This window comes from Meleagris gallopavo, chromosome 6 (assembly GCF_905368555.1).
Source record: "Meleagris gallopavo chromosome 6, MGAL_WU_HG_1.1, whole genome shotgun sequence".
In the NCBI taxonomy this organism is placed as follows: Eukaryota; Metazoa; Chordata; class Aves; order Galliformes; family Phasianidae; genus Meleagris; species Meleagris gallopavo.
Window position 1 is genome coordinate 9,861,626 of NC_139409.1, and position 21,975 is coordinate 9,883,600.

Genomic DNA, 21,975 nt, shown 5'->3' on the forward strand with positions numbered 1-21,975 from the left:
TGACTCAGAGTAGGAGCTCTCAGAGTTTAGGGAAATACCAAAAATAAGAAGTGTAAGGGAAGTGTAAGGGAATTAAAAGCTATACTGGTGGCTTGGAGCAAGCAGTTAAGAATAAAGACATGTACTGTATCCTCCTGTATCGAAGTAGCAGCATTTAATTTAACTACTCAGTATTCTTTCTGTTAAAAACAAAGAATGGTAGTATATATGTATGAATTGCTTTTAGATTTTTGAAGTAATCACCTTAATAATTGTTGTTTCCCATAATAAATACTGATAGTTCTTACAAATAGTTAAGATCAGATAAGCCTGACCCAGTCTCTACTCTAGTTTGCAAACAATTTTAGATGACACTTGGTGAAAGAGGGAATGTAAGTGGTTTAAGCCACCTTGTGTGTTAGGAGGCCTGTGGCATCTATCTTATAAGATGGATGTCTGCAGAATGGAAGAGCTGAGCCGCTGCATGCGGAGTGCACAGATTTGTGGGGTGGTCTGTTCTGAGTTCAGTTGGACTTTCATCTTAGAGCTCTGAGATACTTTATGGCACTGATATTAAACAAATATTTACCTTTAAGAAAATGCTATGAATCTTCGACCACATGTAGTGTGTCCTTTTGCCTATTGATTCCCTTTTTGTTATACAAGGAGAGGTTTGGGGGTCTGTTATATCCTTCCTGCTCCAGAGAGCTTTGGCTTGCTCAGTGCCTTGAGTGATAACCAACGTACTTATAAGAATGCTGCCATTTTGAATGCCATGCCATCCCTTTTTCCCTTGTACTGGCATCTCTTCCGATAATTACTCCAGTTCGTTTGAAGCCCTAAGTTTGCAAACTGGGACTAATGAGGTTTGCACAGTCCCTGGGAGCAAGGAAAAGGTCTAGATGAGAATTAGCATGCTTGTGTCAGGTTTCAGTATTCTTCCACTGCTTTCCCCCCACCTTCCTAGGAACAGACTGCTCTAATTTTATTTTAAAAGAACGAGAGAGGCCTATATTCAAAATACTGTGGTAGTTTAAAGAACACTGGCTGATATCCAGAGGACATAACAGAGCTTAACTATCTTGTGTAAGGACAATGGGATTTATTTTACGTTATCTGCAGTAAATATGGATGTTCAAGGAAAGTAATAGGGACAAAGAGACGTGTATATTTTTGTACTTTTTTCCTTGTGACTGGACATAGAACATTTTACCAAGGGATCTCCAAGCTCTTTACAAAGGTGAAGTAGAAATATGTTTGAAACCTAATATATTGGGAGAAATAATCTAAGAACACTTCATTCTTATGTAAAGATTGCTTCTGTAATGCTGCCAAGGTCAGCAAGCCTTTGGATTATTTGTTTCACAATTGCTGGCTGTACTAGTTCAATCAACCTGCGCAGCTTTATCTTGCACACTTGACTACTCAGAAGCATTTTATAAAGGACGTTGCCAAGGATTTGTTCATAACTTGAAAATATTTTTTCTCCTGTAACGTTTAGAATGGTCCCTCACAAGCTGTGCTCTGAACTCTGTTTCCCTGCTGGCAATTTTTCCCCACTGCATCCATAAGCAAGAATGTCTCATTCTTGGCTTTTTTTTTTCTTCTTTTTTTTTGTTTTAATTTCATGGAACCAATTTGAATATTTTTTACCTCACATAATTCTCAGCAGGAGACAAGAGTCAAGCAAAGTTCAACTCAAACCATACTGCAGTGATTGAAGATCCTCCCTGACTGCTGACTAATCACTGTCTTAAGTGAAATAAATTGGTATTATCATCAAAATTCCTGGTAGATAGATCACTAGGGAAAGATGGTATCAAGTGGACTTAGAGATTGCATTAGCCTTTTCCCACTACTGGAATGGTCTGTGCAATACAGGGTTAGTCTGCTGGGTCTCTGAAGGATGCGGGAGACTTGTATGCTTATTGCCACTCTTTGGTTGGATAAAGAGAGGAAATTAATCTTATCCAGTTGTTAATTTAGTACCTCAAAACTGCATAAAGTACTGCAAAAATGCAGTGTTTTGTTGTTATTGTTGTTATTGAAAATAGATGTATAAAAGAAGTCTGAATAGGAGAAAATTGATCCCAGATCGAATAGCTGCCTGCGATTAATACTTAAAAAACTTTTTTTAAAATATTTTTTTAGAAAGGCAAAATTATGCATGGTGATATATTTTGTTCCAGAGGAATACATTTTTTATTTGTGAAACAGAAAGGAAGAATTAGTTTTGGTTTCACTTGTCTCCCCCGGCTATTTTGTTATTTTTGTTGTTACTGTTGTTGTTTTTTTTTTGCAAATGTCTGATCAGTCATTGATCTTTCATGCATGTACTGTACAAAGAATTATAACCAATTCACGTATGGTAGTAGGTTATTCAGTATTTCTGTGTTTTGTGCATATGCAAGCAAAGTAAAGTGTAGAGCTTAAGATATGAAATACTGTGCTGATATGTGTCCCATAAATAGGTTGTTTCGGAGTACTGGTACTGTAGTGAACATTTCATAGGGTACATAAAAATTCTCCATCATGCAGCTCACAGTTAGCAATAGGTGTATGTCATGACAAGTGAGAATGACAAATGATAGAAAATTAGAAATACAGGCATATGAAGATTACTGAGGTGAAGTAGATCTAGAACTTTCTGTGAAGAAAACTATCACAGCCAGAACCTGTACAATAACTACATGATGGAACATATTCCCTAAATAGGGTCTGGCATATTTATACAATTTACACCTATGCATTAGCACCAAATTCCTCTGTTAATTTAAACCCTAAAAAAATCGAAGGGCCAGCAGGTCAATCGGCTCATAAACAACATTGGTGAATAAATGGTAGGCTTGTACACTTAGTTCTCCTATGTGGATGCACTCCTGGAAATCTGAACTGCTTCTGGAAATGGAACTGGTGACTTAGAAAGATGTGTCTGTCACTGAGCAGCCTTCGCTTAATCCATCACTTCCTGCTCTGATGTGGAGCTCTTCAGTGTGTGCATACACCTGACAGTTGAGAGAAGAATGGGAAAAAAAAGGTATCAGAGACTATAAGGAAACCCCTGTACCTCAGAGTGTGAAGCATAGGTAGTTCCACCATAAGCAGTGCTCCTTCAGGATGGAGTTTTTCCTGGGAGTCCCTTCAGCTGGTGCTCACCTCAGGGAGTTCATAAAGTCTTGTGGTGATTTCCTGCACTGTGCATGTCAGGGTTGCTAAGTCACTTGCAGCTTCACAGTGCAGTGTATTGCCACCCTCTTTCCCAATGAAGCAATTCTATTAATCTGGGATAATGAATGCAAACAATAACGTAAATCCAGTCTTTAGGTACCAATTTCTAATTGCCACAGAGAGTAATGCATGTATAAGGTATTTCCTGCACCTACAAGCAGTTAAGTTGCAGCTTTGGCCTTCTGCCTACCAGATGTTATGAATCTTCTACATGAGGACTGCTATTGTCAAGTGCTGCATTCCTGCACCCACAATGTAAACATCAATGCCTGGCACTTGACTATGATTCAAAGAGGAAAGGCTGCTGATTTCACTATAAGTTGGTTGACTTGGAAATAATCCCTGCTGGGGGATAAACCTGGTAGGCAGCTGAGCATCATGCAGATGCTTGCAAGCTTCACCCCTTTGCTCCTTGGTGGGAACAGGCGACGAGGAAAGGAGTGAAAGCAAGAAAATCTTGTGAGGTGAGAAGTGGAAGAAGAGAAGAAATAAAGCAAAACAGAAAAAGTGATGCTAAACCAATTGCTTAGCATCTCCCACGGGTAGACCAGTAGCCAAAGCTGAGCTTAAGATGGATAACCTCCGTAAAGCACCCATTTTCCCTTTTTATTATTGAACACCATAGAATTAGAGAATTGTAGAATCGTTAAGGTTGGCAGAGACCACTAAGATCACGTAGTGCAACCATAGATCTTGATAGTCAATCCGTGATGTTACATGGGCTAGGATTTCTCTGTCGTCAGTTTGGGTTATCTACCTGGTTGTATCCCTTTCCAACTTTTTGCACGCTGTCAATTCACTTGAGTATACAGAGAAACAGAGAAGTCCTTGATGTTCTGCAAACGCTGTTGATCCATAGCTAAAACATCCCTGTGTTATCAGCATAGTTTTGGTGACACATCTAAAACCCAGCTCCATGAGAGCTGCTGTGAAGAAAATTAACTGCATTCCAACCAGAACCAGTGCAATACGTATATTAAATGATCCTGAAATGGTCTGTTTGGGTTGGATTGAATCTTAAGAGTCTCTTAAATAAGGTTTTCAATAGTGTGTCTTAGTAGATCTGACTGTGAGAAAAGATATGCAATAGACATTGCCACTTATACAATTTCAGGAGTCACCAGTATTGTTTTCCTTTCCTAAAAGTAGAAAATTGAAAGACGTAATTTTCATCTGTACTTGCTTTTATATCACTCTGTCTATAAAGGGACCTGAAAGTGGGTAAATTTACTTATCTCAGAACAATATAATTTGATTTTATGTTAAAGATATCCCTCATCTAATATTAACTATTCTTTAAGTGTGTCTAGTTTGACTAATCCCAGAACAAGACAAGTCTTGAAAACACATATTACTTTTATGAAAAAAATCCATGTTTTTGATCATAGCTTCCAAGCCATGTGTTAGGTATGTCCTGGAAAGTAAACTTGTTCAAAAGTGAATGAAGTGGTTTAATTATACCTTTCTACCAAGGGTGAGTAACCTTGCCATAAAAAGACATTGTGCTGGCATATGGGCTTCTATTCCCTAATTCGTTACATTTCGATGTTTAGAAAAGCAACCTGAAGATCTTTTCTTTTTTTTTTTCTTAAATCAGTATAGAGAATTGAAGAAAAAATAGAGAAATTCAAGTTTGCCTGAATTGGCAAGTTAATTATATCATTTTCATTGATACATAAGATTATATTAATTGCTGACATCAATAATGACACGTAGCCAGCTATCTATCTTTATGATCTGAGGGGTAAATCTGTAAACCGTCTATCTTAACACAATCTCTTACAAACTGTGCTGCCCATGAGGGCATGAAGAAAGGTTCACATGAATTTTGAAATATTTTAAGGGATGATATATTCAGAACCATGTCAGAAAGAGAGGACTAATCTCTGCAAGTTAATTTGATTGCATCGTGAGAAGCCTGTTAAAATGGTACGTCATTGGCAAACATACAGCACTCTTGCCTAAAATGACAAAATGACAGCTGCATTTCATAATGCAGAAAATTTAATGCATTGCAGCTGAGTATGAATATTGTTTTATGCAAAACTGAATAGATAATTGAATTTGAGTAGAATGCATGTTCTTGTGAAGGATTACTTTGCCATGTTTACTTTAAAGAGATACTCAGGTGATTCAGAGTAGGACTCAGAGTAAAATTCAGTCTCATTCCAGAGCCTGGGCAGACAGTCTAGAAAGCATTAACACTGTGAAAATAATGCTAAAATATGATAGGAGAGTTAGAAAGATCTGCTGGCCCTTTCCACAGTACTGCACTTTGCCTAACAGAGACCATGTCCTTTCAGGAAAAAGCTATGGTACTGCTTTGCATACAGTAGTGTCTATGAAGGTTCATGACTGTGGGACAGAGGCTATTGAAAGTACGCTCTGTAGCTTGCAGTGGTGAGGTAGAAATATTTCAGTGCAGATTAATGATTTTATGTGTACTGCTAAGTAATTGAATAAACACCTTTATAGGTAGTGCTATGTACAGATTTTATTTTATTTAATTTGAGAAGGAGGTAGTAAGTGCAGTCCTGAGATGCATAGGTTACACTCTTGCTGTAGCACCAGGGCCAGTCTGTGATTTCAGTGTCTTCAGTGTCTTTCAGAAGAAAGGAATGAAAGCAGAGCACACTCAATCAGAAATCAAATTTCTACTTTTTTTTTTTTTTTTTTGTATTAGCATGTAATTTGTGCTCTGCTAAGTAAATACGTAAAAGCAGTTGCTCTGTGCTCAACACATATCTTCCCTCTCTACGTTCAGGGTCTGTTATGAGTAATTAGAACAAAAAAAAAAAGTCACTTCTACTGATTAATAGTTTGTAAGCCTCTTAACCTCTCTTAGTTACCCATTAGGTACCCATGTGGTACTATGTGGCAAACTGAATTCTGTTACTTCATGTGCATCATACATAATATTGTTTGCTAAGCAGCAGTCATACATAGTTATGTGGATCTTGCTGAAGACGATCAAAGTTTGAAGAGGCAGGTGTAGCTCAAAGTATTTGGTCCCCACACTTTGCATACAGGTGATGATTGAAGGCATAGAATGGGAGAACTCAGCTTGGCACTTATTGCATTCAGTTTTGAGGAGAAATGAGCATTTTTGCTAAAGATGTAAGCAGCTGAAAACCTCTGCCAGACAGTAAGCCTGGAACCCATGCTGCTATTTCATAGCACTTTTGTTTTGAGGAGCTCCTATAGGCAAGAACAAAGAAGAGACAGCAGCTGTTGTAAGGCCGTGTAGTACTGTGCACAGCCAGCAGCCTGGACTTGGAAAGGCTATTTTGTGGGAGAGCTAGGCACCTGAGAGCCACTCTCTATGTAGCAGCATGTTCTCTGCATGAAAAGCTCCCTCTAGCCTGAGCTGGCTTTTAAGGGTAGGGATAAGACTCTGCACTAGTCCAAGATGGGGATTAAAACTTCTGGATCCTGAACTGTTAAAAAGAAGCAAACTGTGCTCCAAAATCTGGATTAGGTTTTATGAAGGAAGAACCACAAAAACTAACTGCTGTATTTCTTGAGCAGCAGGGGGTACTCAGTTCTTAGTGGCTGGAGCAGTCCTGTGTTTGAGTGTATCCCACATGGTGTCTGTTTGCCTAGTAAACACATTATAGTTAGTACAGGATATTCTTTTAAGAGTAATTTATTTTACTGATAATTTAATGCTTTGCTAATTAAGAAAAAGATGATTTATAAACTATAATGCCTTTCTTCATTACTTTATTCTAAGAAGACACTTTTTTATGTTAAGAGTTCTGGCAAAATAGTATGAATATAGGTAGAAATAAAACTGGTAATTTTTGTATAGCTGAAGTCCTCAGCTCAGTCGTAATTCAAAGCAGCATGTATGGTTGTTATGACTTGCTAGTGTTACCACAAAATACTTCCCCCTAAAAATTCTTTTGATACAGTTTGATCCCAAATTACGTTTTCAAAAAATGTTGTGACACTAAGAAAATATTTGCTGGATGAACTTTGAAGTCAAATTTAAAATAATATGATTGTGTTTTTCTTTGACAGAGCATCAAGAAGAAAAACACAAGTAAACAAGAGATGAGCACATACCTGCGGTTCATAGTCTCTCGTATGAAGGAGCGGGTGAGTCTGAAACAGGGACAGTTGGCAAAGTGCTGTGTGCTGTAGGGGTTGCAATGCAGCTGGCCTGTGTGACTGTGCTGGAAGAAGGCCTACAAGAGAGTGTCGTTTTATTTCCCTTGTCGTAAGCAGTGCGTGTGTTTCAACATACACTTATCATGTCTCTTAGCTAAGATTAATATAATTGTGGCAGAAACAGTTTATACAATGGGCCCATAGCTCTTTTGAAACTGAAATTTTTCAGGTTTGAGATGCATGTAATGTGTAAGATTGCTGATCTGCAGCTGGGCCTTGTCTGTTCTCCACCTGAAATATTCCAAGCTGTTGCAATTATTTAATCTTTTGTTTATGTTTTATGCAGATTCTCAATGCAATAACTTGTACTGTTTCATAACTTTCAGGCTATAGATCTAAACAAGAAAGGGAAGGACAACAAACACCCAATGTATAGGAGGCTGGTGCACTCAGCTGTTGATGTTCCTACTATACAGGAGGTAGAGTGATTTCCTTTCTAACTTCTACACTGTTTAGGTGCCTTTTAACACTGAAGATAAACCTTAAGAGCTAAAGCACAATCCTGTTTAATTCTCCTTATGATGAGTACTGCAGCTTTATATTGAGCACTGAATATAGGAGCTTAAAATTTCATACTTTTCTTTATAAACAGGTAACCAAGTGAAAACGTCTTGAGTGGTGCCTGGTTTTCAGACACAGAGTATTGTCAATTCCTTTCATATTAGGATTTTACTAGGAGCTGCAGGTAGCTGAAATCTTTTTAAAAAGTGTGCTTTATCTAAGTCATTGAATATGGTCTTTAGTGTTTGTATATCTGGCCCAATGTTTTTGACTATACTCCATTTTTAACTATTGAGCCATTGTGTAGATGTCAACTTTAGAAACATCTGAATGATTCACAAGGAACCAATCATTTTGTTGATCACAAAAAAACAGGACTCACTTAACATCTGTTTTGCATTAATTGTTCCAAGAATAAAGTTCTAGTATGTTCTCTTCTTTTTTTCTTCTGAACAAAAGGTCTGATTGTGACTCATGTAAATCAACGTATGACCAAACTGGATAGCATATCATTTTATTTATTGTTGTAACTTGTTTGCTATGACATGCTAACACATATTATCCTTTACAAACATAGATGTGAATAAATATTGCTTTATTATTGTTATTGAAAAACATGGATAAACAATCGCTACACTGACAATTTCAGAGACATCCATTACGGGCTGGATTGAAGTGGCTGAAACTAAAAATAGTTTAGATTTCTCTTTCATTGTGTCACCTTGACTCACTTCCACAAAGGGTCTTTTTGGCCTTGATAACATCCCAGAATTTGAAGATATTTTGTTTGTTGATTGGGATTCTCATAGATGTTCTTCAAAGAGCATGAGAGAAAAGACTGCACTCCTTACTAGAAAAAAGATCTTTCTAGGTAAATTAGCTGCATGGCTCCCTGTGGGCTTTTGTTATGAGTTTGGAAGACTAAGGCAATCAGCCTGCATCAGAAAGCACTCACTGTCAAGTGAAAATCCTAGAAGTATAAAAGCAGTCAACATCGATTTGAAACCGGCATGTATTTTAAGGTGTAAAATCTTCACCTCAGGGAATATACCTTTATTTGAACAAGCATTCTGGATCACATCTTACTGCTCTAAATTTACCCTGTCATAACCAAGAGGGTTGTTTTTTTGAACTTAATCAAACATTAAAGCACATATTTCACTGCTGAGCATTGCATGAAGGAACCAATGCAGCCAGTGTTCAGGTGCTAACAAACCATGTCAAACAGCTGTAAGTACTACTTCTGTGTGCTGGAAGGGCAGTGTCTGATAATGCAGATTTCCGTGAAGGCTTTTTTGCATAAAACAGGTACAGCACTTTGGCAGTTTTTTCACAATCCTGTTTTCTTTTATATAGAAAGTAAATGAAGGAAAGTACAGGAGTTATGAGGAGTTCAAAGCAGATGCGCAGCTGCTTCTACACAACACAGTGATTTTCTATGGAGGTAAAGTGCTACATTTATTACTTGCATTATTTATCTTTGCCAGTAGGAAGCTCACAAGTTCAAGATTGGTTTTGGTATTTGATAATCTTAAATTTAGATGAAGTTATTTGAAAGCCCTTACAAATCAAAGTAAACTATGAGAGGACTTGGTTGACTGCAGGGTCTGCTCTTGCCCACCTACTACATGTCTATTTTCAAATACTCTGCTAAACCTGTCAGTGAGAATTTGCAACTTTGCCATCCTATTTCTTCTGCAACCAAAGCCACAAGTTAATCTATACTACAGGTTTCTTCTGGAATACGTGTTGCTCTAAAGTAGAAAGAGGTACAGTTTCTGATGTGCTGTGTCAGCAAAATCATTGGCAATATCTGCCTCATTCCAGCAGCAGATACATCTACGTCCCCCTAAAAATACTGGTGCCATCAAAAAAGGAGTGGTGCCATCAGAAAAGCTGCCAGCCACTGAGGGAATTTAGTGATCATTTAGTAAGGTGTGACAATATAGCTGGTAGGTAGAAGCACCACCACCACTTCTAGAAGTCAAAGCCAGGTCCAGGAACAAGGTTCTCTAGAACTGTCTTTTCAGGAAGGATGTGGTTTGTGGTTCTCCCACGCAGACAGCTCAGGGGAACTGGGACAGGCCATGTGCAGTGTCAGGCAACCCATACTGTTGCTAGTAGGGAGAGCGCTAAGAGAGGGAGTGTGCCAATAGAGACATACACAAGTGTCAAGGAAAACCCGTAGTGATAAACAGTTTCTGAAGCATTCTCTGAGCTGAAATACTTATGAGATGTTCCTGTGTTCATTCCACTGGTGACTGCAGAGAAGCATGTTTTAGGGCAATTGGTAAGACATTAAGCATAGAAAGGAACTGGATCCGTATTTAGAGCAACCATGTCTTGCTTCTGCTGCTCCTCAGATTTATATTTGTATTGTTTGGTTTAAAAGCTCCCAACAGTGTTTTTGCATTATAAACATAAAAGAGCAAGCAAATATAGAACTGATCATTAGAAAATTTTAAATGGAAAGGTTATCCAAGTGGCTGAATTATGTTTTGCATTCTAACGCTAGACAATTACAGCATGAAAGTCATAGCAGCTGCAAATCTTCGTGAGCACAGTGATCATACTGTGATTGTTCATAGCATTTATTTTTAATTTACAGCGGACAGTGAACAAGCTGACATAGCGAGGATGCTTTACAAAGACACATGTCATGAAGTAAGTAGCACCAAGTAACCAAGATATAGACATGCTATTTAATTTTTGCTATAGAAGCTAAGAGAATGATTCTTCCTGTTCTGAAAACAAGGACTTGAAGTTCTAACTACTGATTCAGAATTGCTTTTCCATTTTTTGCAACTAGACTATTGTTTGGATAAAATTATATTTAAGTTTTAGTTTTGAAATAATACAGGAATATATGATTGGACTAGAAATAATTGTACTTGCTTGTATAATTTCAGTCTGAAGTGAGATTCCTAACAAATTCTGTAATTGTCATCGAAACATTTATTAATATTCAAAGGAGACCAAAAAGTAAAGATGAGGTGGCTGTCACATTTGCTCAGTAGAATTTTTTCTTTCAAAATGTGCTTTAAATTTTGATGAATTTAATAACTATGCATTTTAGCTTTAATAAATCATTAAGTGTTCAATTAAGCCCTTCCCCCATGTTTTTTGAAAGTATGAATAACATTTCTGCATCTTGTCTTTCATCTGCTCTTAAGACATCTCATTTTCACACCTCGTTGCACAGAAGTAATGCCACCCAATTAGCAAGCAGGACTGAAAAATTCTGCCACTTACAGTTCTGAGCTCATACAAATAGGATTTTTGGAGCTTATTTATATCTGTTTTTGTTTTTCAGCTGGATGAACTGCAGCTTTGCAAGAACTGTTTTTATTTGTCAAATGCACGACCTGACAATTGGTTCTGCTATCCTTGTGTATGTTGCTGACACGTATTTTTATTTGTTTGTTTTTCTGCATAAATTCCTGCAGTTTGATCTCATTAATGCATTGAATATTCCATTTTTGTAAGCATGTTTCAGATGTATGATTAATACTCTCTTAAGTATTTTACACAAGCAAAATGTTGGTTGAAGTGCAAGGCTGTATCAATACGTGCAATAAACTTGATTATCAGACAGCTATATCACTTTCACAAGAAAATAAGGAGCTTACAGAAATAAAACTTTACTCTAGGAAAGGACAAAGAGAAGTTTAATTTGGGAGATGCTTAAGATATATGTTTTCAATAGTCTTTTTTTGATGATAATCCAAGCAATAAATCTTACAGAGAAATATGCATTGTAAGAAGATAAAAATGAAAACAGGCATTAGATATAAACAGCAACCATATTCTTAAGAAACTGGTATAGCATTGCAGTAAAATATTTGTGGTAGAAATTAATATAATGCTTCATATCCAATAATAAATACAACATTTTTTTCCAGATACCTAATCATGAGTTGGTTTGGGCCAAAATGAAAGGCTTTGGGTTTTGGCCAGCCAAAGTCATGCAGAAAGAGGACAATCAAGTTGATGTTCGCTTTTTTGGTCATCACCACCAAAGGTAACTTATTTATTCCATGTGTTGCTTTCTAAAAACAATACTTAGAATGAGTTTATCTCATGTATCATGTTGGGAGTCCTGGCTCAGACAGTTGCAAGCCAGTTGTTTCAGAAAGTTTAAAGCTCAGTCTAACACATGCGAAGTTGCCAAATGGCTCAGAGATTCCCTTTTCACAGTTGTGATAGAGTTGTTACTTAATGCCATTTTAATTAAAGAAAGCCAATGAACTTCTGTGCAGAGAACTGTTTTTTCAAAGCAATAACAATCTGCTAATCCAGTCCAAGGTAAAAATTGGACAGAAATGCTCTCATACTACCAGCAGTACTGACTTTGTGCAGTGTCCTCTTCTGAGCAGTCACACTGTGTGTTTTTTTGTTTTGTTTTAGCAATATAATATACATCACAAATATTTCTGTTTCACTGCTGGAACACTGATGGAATTCCTGCTGTGAGCTGGTTGGCAATTTCAGAGAATAACTCTTTACATTGGAAACTTCACAATTTTTACTTCCAAATCCGCTTGTTTGTTCAGCAATTGGGAAGGGTATAGTAGGGTTGCTACAGTGGATGTACTGATTTTTTTTGCTGTTCAATTTATGTGCCTATATGTGAACAGAAGAATATAAATGTTTGCAAATTAACACATGGTTTTTGGGAAAGTGTATATTTTGAAGCATCCCAAAAGGTCTAGAGGATTCAGTAACAGTGTTCTATGGAACTGCTCATTTAAATTGCTTTTGATCTAACTTTAACATGCTTTAATTTGTGCATGAACTACCAACATTTTCTGATAGGTGTTAAGTGGATACAGCATCTTTATTTGTGTCACAATGAAAGAACGATTGTCTTTGAATCTGTTGCAGCTTACCTCATTAGTAGTTCTGGCATTAAGTTCACAAAGCTTCAAACTATTGAAAAAAGTAGCATGACTTGTGGGATCAGGTACTTGTAACTTTTCTGAAGTGTGTGCTGGCAGAAAAGGCAAAATAGATTTTGCTAGAGTGTCATTCCTTGAAAAATGGAAGGCCAAATTCCCACTAGGTGTAAATGAAAATTGTTTCTCTAACTTCACTAAATGATATTTATGTTACAATAGTTGAGAATCTAACCATGGACAATTGATTTATTACATTGTTTACTCTTTTATGTAGATGTGCAGGGCAGTAACTCTTTTTCTTTAATATCCTGTGCTGCATAGCATAACCTTTCAAAATGTCAAAAGCTGCCCGTCTTTCTCTATGAGGACTGTCTCTGAAAATACCAAAGTACTTTTGAAACCATATCACTGGTATGAATTCAGCCCAAAAGAGCATGACAGTCTCTGTATGAGTTCAGTCCTGATAGACAGGAGTCCAAGCCACAGAGTATCTATATTCAAAGTGATAATTTGGTACATACCTTGCTGATTTTAGGAGAGGTCAAGGGCTAAACTGGATTAGCAAATGAATCTTCAGTAAAGAGGTTTCTGTGTCTGACAGAGCATTTAGCAAGAGAACGGGCAGCTGATGGGTCTCCCTTTGGAGCTAGAAGATACTTGTGGCTCATCAAAAGCAAGAGAGATTTTCAACATGGACAGCTAATAAGTGCTTATGATAACATCAGTGTCTAATTTGTCACATTTTTCAAATGTGTCAAGCTTAGGAAAATCCTGTATAAATAGGAATTGTCAGTTCTTGGCCACTCTGAAAAACTTTTAAGTCAAGATCTCTTATCCTTATTTTGTGTTTCTCAACCCATCTGTTTATTCAACAGGGCCTGGATCCCCTCTGAAAACATCCAGGATATCACAGTTAACATCCATCGGCTGCACGTGAAACGCAGCATGGGTTGGAAGAAGGCCTGTGATGAGCTGGAACTGCACCAGCGATTTCTTCGTGAGGGGAGATTCTGGAAATCAAAGAATGAGGATAAAGGGGAAGAGGAGGCAGAGTCAAGTATCTCCTCCACCAGCAATGAGCAAGTGAGTACCACCATGATGGCATCCAGAGAAATTCATTATAGGATAGGGTACAAACATGACATACCTTGGATTAATGTAGTTTTAAAGCCTTGTGCTCTGTCTGCAGATTTATGGTGACTGTAAGAGGATTCAAAGATTTATTTTCCCCATGTTTTGTAGCTTAGTGATAGCAAGAATATAAATTTTTTCTCTTCCCTCTTTTTCTTGGATGACCTCTGAGAAGTTTCAAAATGTTTGTCATCTACAGCGCCTTGATGAGAACAGACCAAGATTTCTGAAGTTAAGCAGACATGTTCAAGTTAAATGTCATGGATATCAGATGGATGGCAGCACTGCCTTCCTGAACTCTCATCAAGGGACAGCCCTGAGCTGTTCTGCCTTTTCACAGCTGGAGCGTGTTCACTCGGGGCTGTATTCTGTGCTACCAGTTCCTGAGCAACACCAACCATGACTCTGTTAGAAAGTCCAAGTAAAGTTAGGTGCAAACACTGAACTTCAAGAGCATATGATCAGCAACTAATTAAAGTAATTCCAAAATAATTCTGCAAAATAAGAAAAATTACACTGCCTTAACAAATCTGAAATGCACAGAGGGACAAGATAGAAAACTGTGCACTGGAAATTCCCTTATCAAAGCCGGGCCTTGCTAGTCATTTAGTGTCCAAGAGAGTGTTTTATATTTGCAGTCACTGACTTGGCAGGAAGTTTTTCATAGCTTGCAGGATGCTTCGATGTATTTTTGGCAACCTCTTCACTGGCATCATCTTCTTTCCTCATTTGAAACCACCAACATCTCCCTAAATCTGTATTTCAAAAGATCAGTGTGTTTTGACTCTCTTCTGTGCCCTTTAGTCAAACAGGTCTATCATCTAATTTGTGTCTAAAAACTTACAGCTCATAAAACTGGATGTTGCTTTATGGGGATGCGTCTTAACAAAGATATTTTCGTTTTGGTTAGTTTACCTAACTAAACCTTTGTAGCCCCCTTTATTTAATTTTGTATATACAGTCATGCAACAACACAGAATGAAACAAGAAAACAGTCACAAAATTTATGACAGGTAACAGTTTCCGTAGTTTTTCAGATTTTAAAGTGTCCATTTGCATATTTTCTATCCTGTCTCACCTGTTCATCCTTCACTTGTTTAATGCTTGTACCTGCTTCATTGGTTTCCAAACAGAGGAACATAAGAATAGCCATCAAACTCAGAGCTTTAAAGTAATCTGCAATATTCTTGTACTGATGCTAGATAGTACTGGATGCTTCAAAGGCTTCACTGTAAGGAACAGTACGATGACATACCGTTCACTTAGATCTTAATTCTTTTTTTATTTGCTAGATACTGTTGGTTTTTTTTAGGAATGACGTACTGATAACCCTTCATGTATACAATAATAATCAATTAAAGCAAGTCTCAGTAATCTTACTGCCTTTCTTTATGCGTGTTTTCTTTGTGATAGTTGTTGCTTTCTGGCTTCAACAAGATCTGCTTCCTAATTATGAGTTGCTGATATCAGAATATTCCAGAAAACAAGGGTTTGAATTTGCATGTGAAATGAAGCAAAGAATCATTACAGATATTTTAGAAAATACACACTGCATTTTAAAACATTTTTGAGTTTTTGTTCCTTTATCAGAGTGTAGTTATCACTGATAATGGAGAAAGTTTACTGTGTGCACTTGTTATTTAAGAACCATAGTCAACTTTCTGTTTGCTAAATTAAGTAATTGCAGATAAATACAAGAAGACACATGTCGTTCATGTTACAATGAATGCTACTCATATGAACTATTGTTTGGAATGATTCAGTGTTCTTTTCATAATGTTCACAGCTGAAGGTTACTCAGGAACCAAGAGCAAAGAAAGGACGACGTAACCAGAGTATGGAACTCAAAAAAGAAGTAAGTAACCTCAATTATGTGTTTACAGAGATAGCAACATAAAAAGTCTGAAGTTGTAATAGGTGCACCTTTGGATTCTTTCACTTTTTACTGATTTTGTAACACTAATCTTAGAAGTTCCAGCCCCATAGCTTTGTTCTCCTTGCTAACAAACATAATTGTACATGCCAGATTCCAGCCACTGGTGTCTTTATGGTGATATTCTGTACCATGAATAAATCCACTGTAGTCTACAAGATTTTTTTAGAGTCAATTCTACTTGCTAAGTAAATCTACAAACAAAAGCAATTCGGAAGTATTTTGCAAGATCAAGAATTCATAGTTCATAAAAGTTCATAAAATACCATAGCCAGACTTGTCCATGGAACTTCCTTCCTTGTCTATCCACCTCACAAACCGAATGAATTGGAGGAAATATTTAACCCATGGTCATGTAACTACAGAACTGTGTTATTATCCTTGTACACAAGGGGGCAGTTGCTTAGGCAGTCATAAATCTAGCATTAGTCCCAATTTCTAAGCATTTTCTTGTCCTTGTTTCAGCTGCATGATGAACAATGAGAAAAAAAGTTGCACACATGCACAGGACTTGGGTCCCTACTACAGAGGATTTCCCTACTACAGTATTTCAGCATCAGAGCTATGTGAGATGGCCCTGCTGCCTGAAATACTGATATTGTATCTGATCCCACAGGACTGTCTTCAAGGCACCTTCATCAGTGTGGATGTGACCATAGTTCCCCTGGGACTGCCAGAAAGGGAGAGTGGCATCTTTCCCAGACTATAGTTTAAGGATGTCTAATCATCATAATTGTGTTTTCTATCAAGCAAATTCTGTAATTTATGTATTTTTGTCTTAACATTTGCCTTCTTAGCTCTGTTCATATTTTATCAGTGATCCTGAAGTCAATCCAAGTGACCAGTTATAGAGTAATTGGTTGCAAAAGGGAATACACATAATTTTGGTTGGTGTGCCATGTATCCCATCACACTGTCAAGCACAAAGGCCAGTCCTGAGCAAGTCTGGTGCATTAAGGACAGGAGCTTTGTCTGTACACTGTTAAATGAGCTTTTAAAAATGTAAGTTAAAAAAAAAAAAGTACACCTGTGTCTTGAGATACTTCAAAATCACCAAGAATTTGCAAATGTATTGCTTTATCTGTTCTGAAGAGCAGAAACAATCAATATTACACTGTAATAACATAGGAAGCTAAATTAAATACAGTACATTACAGAACTATGATTTCTTTCCTGATAATTGTGTAATTACAGAAAGCTTCTGTGGTCATCCAAGTTCCATGTTATTGGAATCAAGACTTAAACGCTCATTAGTCTTTCATCTTCAAAGCACCTTTGAAGTACTAATCAATCCTTGCAGCACTTCTATGAAATAAATGGAATATTACAGTCTCCAGCAGAGCCTGTTGGGCCAGAGTAAGCCCTGAGTTTGCCAAAAAAGTTGAGGCACTGTGGCCACACTGTCTCTTCAGGAAGAATGGTAGGGGGAAGAACCTGTAGTAATCCTTTACTGGTGCCACTGGGTCTTCAGTGATCTGGTATGGTACTTTTGGGGAGGTGATATGTTTTGTTGAGTTTGATGGTACTTTTAGGGAAGCGAGGGTGAGTGTGGCTTCCTTCAGCAGAGCTCCTAGCTCTGGATCAGAAAAGCCTCCCCAGAAAGCTCATCTACACAGTGTCAGCAAATACCTTTCACGTCTATTGTGCTGCTGTTAGTCAGATAACATTTTTTCTCCAGGGAGAATTGAAAGTTAACTTGTTCTGTTTTGATACCTGGATTTGCAAGTTTGTTCTTTCTCTGTAGGAGCCAGAACCTGAAACTGAAGCAGTAAGTTCAAGCCAGGAAATTCCCACAATGCCTCAGCCCATTGAAAAAGTTTCAGTCTCAACTCAGACCAAGAAGTTAAGTGCCTCTTCTCCAAAAATGCTGCACCGGAGCACCCAGACCAATAATGATGGAGTGTGTCAGAACATGTGCCATGACAAATACACCAAAATCTTTAACGATTTCAAGGACAGGATGAAAGCTGATCACAAAAGAGAAACTGAGAGAGTTGTGCGAGAGGCAGTGGAAAAGGTAACACTTGTCAAACACCACCTACGCCCTGGTTTGAGGAGAGGAGGAGTGGGATTAGGATTTTTTTTCTACATTCTTTTCTACTTTAATAACATCCAGCCAGAAAGTAGGTAAAAAACCTTTTTCAAAGAGACCGTATAAAAATAGTCTTCAGTATTGCTTTTCAGACAAATTCTTTACCAGCAGGCCTTAGTTTAAGTAGAAAGCTCTTGTTGCTTCTGATTCTAGTCTAGTAAAATCAGTTTGTGATCCAAAAGTGAAACCGATTGTTCATTCATGATTATCTGTTGCCAAAGCCTTTCTTTGTGTCCATTGTCAAGTGTTTTTGTAAACAATGTCATTATTTAAATGCTATTCGTAAACAATCTTTCTTCCGTTAAACTTCTGACCTAAACATTAAAGAGGTTGGCAAAAATTTGTTTGAATCTTCTTGTCTAACAGTAACATCTAAAAATTTCTTATCTAAGTCTGAGCTGGTCACCTTTGGCTGGAGAAAACAGGACAAATCAGAGGATGATTCATCTGACCTCACTTAAATACCTGTCTCAGGAAAAAAAATGAATTTCCTCCTGGAGGAAGGACTTTGGAATGAACGTGGGGAGTTTAGGTGTTAATCCTGTAGGACTAAGACACCAAATCTCTAGCTATTTGTATGAGGGCAAAGGAATTCCACTGACAATGAATAATACAATACAATGGTACCTCTCATTGAATTTAGAAATGTTACAGTTTGTATTATCCATCGTGCTGTTACTTTGGAGTTATAAGAAGTTACAGATTTAGAAAAGACAAAATCTTTACCTAACAAAAATTAATTCATAATTTTGAGACCGATCATTAACAAAATAGACATGGAACCTGTGTAGCTGATTTTATGGTTGCCTTGCAGAACAAAACAGTTATGAACAATTCTTATGGGATGGAAGTTTTGTTATAGCTGTAACAGAGATAACTTTTTGTTTTCTAAATAGAAGAAATCTTTAATTATGTAGCCTCCACTCACAACAGTATTAGGGGCTTAAAGAAGATTTATTTAAGATTTATTCCAGTAGCTGTCCTCTGACTTGCTTTGCTGACTTACTTTCTTATGGCAGCTGCGTACGGAGATGGAAGAAGAGAAAAGGCAGGCTGTAAATAAAGCTGTGGCCAATGCACAAGGAGAGATGGACAGAAAATGTAAGCAAGTAAAGGAGAAGTGCAAAGAAGAATTTTTAGAAGAAATTAAGAAGTTAGCGGGCCAGCACAAGCAGCTGATTTCCCAGACCAAGAAGAAGCAGTGGGTAAGTCTCAAAACTTACTGCAAGACAATAACTGGAAATGTATAATGCAGGGTGCAGGCCAGTTGTAGGCATTCACTTCCTTACTTTTACCCGAATCGCTTTTTCACTTGTCTTTCAGCTTCAAGGTTTGAGCTTTCAGATTTCCTTCACCCTCACATTTGAACTCCAGATTTTGATTGCTTTCTATTTATTTAGGTAGTGTTAACAGAACCACCTTCCATAGCCCAGCCAGATGTTGCTAAATATTGCTCAACGATGTGTGGTTGTACTTCAGATCAAACAAATTTTGCATTATGTTCCCACTTTGATCTCAAGGCCCTAAAGAGTACAAGCCCTGGCTGTATGCGTTTGGAGCTCCCTTCTAGAAATTCTCAGATTGATATCATTTTGGCCTTTTCCTCCGAAAGCTTTTTCTGCAGCTCTTTTGTGTTCTTGTGTATTTAAGACATACATTCTCAAATACATTTCCCTCCCTTTTTCCCACTCACCTTGGAGCTTCGACTTTGCCAGCTGTGGCAGAGCAATGTGCAGACGCCTTGCCACAAGATGGCACGCTGCTCTGAGTGACGGACGGCCACCGGCTGCCACTGCTGCCCTGCGCAGCGCCGTGTTCCTTCCTCTGCAGAGGGCTGTGCTTGTTTGGGCTCAGCCTCGTTAGCCTTTATAGATGAAACGGTGGGCCCTGCAGAGAGAACTGCGTTCTGTAGGGGACTGACAGAAATATTAAAGCAAGACAATAGGTTGATGCCTGTAACAGCTGCAATTTTGGGGTTTTGTTTTTAAAGAGAATTCCTTTTGAGCTCCTGCAGCATTTTCATTCTGATTCCTAGTAGAGATGTACTGTAGGTGTGACGATACTGCAGCATTTGGTTCTCCATCAGTGAGCAAATCTCTTCCTGTGTACCTCTCTCTGCAGAGCCAAGAAGTTATTTAGGTCTCAAACTCGATCAAGTTGTCTGTAATGAGTCACCAGCCCCTGGCGTCTACGTGCTTTTGCTTGTGGCACTTGAAAAGGAAACTGAATTGGCTTTTCCCACCATAAAACTGTGTCAGATGAGCCCTATTCTATGAGATGTTGTAAGTGCACATGTGAACTGTTGCCACCGCTCAGCTGATAAGTTGTAATTCAATTGCAGTAACTGGATCCTGAGTCCAGGCTCTTAGCTGGAGCTGATTGGGATTGTTTCATTTTGAAGGCAGAATTTGTGAAAGACACTCCTGAGATTTCTATTCGTCTGTTCCAATGTGTCTTTACCGTGTCCTTTAGCCTCATCAGAGTGCCGTGGCACCACATCTCTGCATCTTAGGATCATGCTTAATGCCTCTTTCCAAGCAAGACAATTAAAGATATAAAGAGCATTTGACAGCTTCACCTTCTCCTGTGGGCCCAGAGCTGTCAGTCACCACCTTAAATGAATGCATCGTGCAGGCAGCTGGTTTTCATGTGCTGGGAGGGAGGGGAAGGATAAACACCTTTGCATTCAGGCTGATGGATCTGCCTGCCAACACGCAGCCTCAGGCAGCTGGAGCTGGTCCAATTACACAGCTCCCCAGTGATTTTTCTTTCTGTGGCACTAATGACAGTCCCTTGTGTGTAGTACCACTGTTGTATGCAGCTATTATAATAATGATGCCTCCTTACTAAAATCTCATGTAATTAACACATACTAAATGAGTTTTGGTGGCTTTGCTTTTTAATTAGAACCAGAGACCTCTGGTTTTGCGTAATGCAGATATCTGGGTTTGGGAATGCAGCTGTTACTATTCATACTGTATTTGTATTTTTCCTAGATTTAAAAAAATAGTCTGGTCCGATTGAAGGGATTGCTTTGCTGGTGCTTGACAAGCACACAAGCAGACATGCCTCCTCACACCGTAAAGAACCACATTCTGTGTTACTCTGACTGGTCACAGTCCCCTTGGCTTAGCCAAATTTCAATTCTATAGCTTCAGAAAATTTGGAATTAATACAGATACCTCAAGTGAACAGCAAATAAAAGGAAGAAATGGAAAGGCAGAGAGTCATGAGTTTATGCAGTGTGATGATTTACAAAACTCAGACCACAGTGCCACAGTTGTTTTGTTTCTTTTTTATTTTTTTCCAGTTATTTCACTTGCATGTAAGCACCATTTAAAGTGGTGCATAGTTCATCTTTAACCTCTGTCTCTCTCAGTAATGCTTACCTGTATATTTATTCTAACTTGCAACAGGCTGTTTTTAAGTAACTACGTTTGTCTGTGATGAGTACAGTCTGAAACAAAATCCCAAATGATTGATAATGTTTAAGATGTGGAAAATACAAAGGAAAGGAGGCCTAAGGCCAGCTGGCATTTTGCCTTCTCTGCCACATGTGCTGGTACCAGCTTAGATGACACTTTATTTCCCTTTTGTAAGGGGAGATTTGCATCCCACCCTTATGGCCAACATATGTAAAGGGAACTGCAGTGTCTGCAAACTGGTTGTCCTCTCCTCTCTTGGTGTTTTTGATCTCTCCAAGTGAGCAGATGTGAAGCTTGGGGCTGAGGCCTGTGCTGAATGCAATGGAGAGACACAGCTGTTCCCTGCGCGTTCCAGCAGATGATCCTAATGGCTCCCATAGGTTTGTGGGCAGCCAGCAACATGAAAAACCAGGAAAGCAGGCCTTGAGAGAGCGCTCCTTTGCAGATTTTTCTACGAATAAACTTCCCTAGAGCTAAGATACAAAGAGAAAATGGAGTGGAGAAGTTACCTTCTCATGCAGCTGAAGCAGTCCCTTTGCTAGTGATATAAATAAATAGTTACTGGTTTAGTTGATATAAAAGGCAACTTTCGTGCATCTTATAGGAGAATGTAGA

At 38.2% G+C, this 21,975-nt stretch overlaps 1 protein-coding gene across 7 annotated transcripts in view; it reads left to right on the forward strand.

Moving 5' to 3' along the window:
* ZMYND11 (zinc finger MYND-type containing 11) overlaps positions 1-21,975 on the forward strand; it is a 102,748-nt gene that overhangs the window by 76,081 nt on the left and 4,692 nt on the right. For all 7 annotated transcript variants that reach the window (XM_010712398.4, XM_003206970.5, XM_085227042.1 and 4 more), the window contains 10 exons: positions 7,231-7,308; positions 7,707-7,799; positions 9,238-9,325; positions 10,490-10,545; positions 11,195-11,272; positions 11,784-11,902; positions 13,655-13,862; positions 15,697-15,765; positions 17,588-17,860; positions 18,955-19,140. In XM_010712398.4, the coding sequence (XP_010710700.1) occupies positions 7,231-7,308; positions 7,707-7,799; positions 9,238-9,325; positions 10,490-10,545; positions 11,195-11,272; positions 11,784-11,902; positions 13,655-13,862; positions 15,697-15,765; positions 17,588-17,860; positions 18,955-19,140 (1,248 nt within the window). The remainder of the gene's footprint in view (positions 1-7,230; positions 7,309-7,706; positions 7,800-9,237; positions 9,326-10,489; positions 10,546-11,194; positions 11,273-11,783; positions 11,903-13,654; positions 13,863-15,696; positions 15,766-17,587; positions 17,861-18,954; positions 19,141-21,975) is intronic.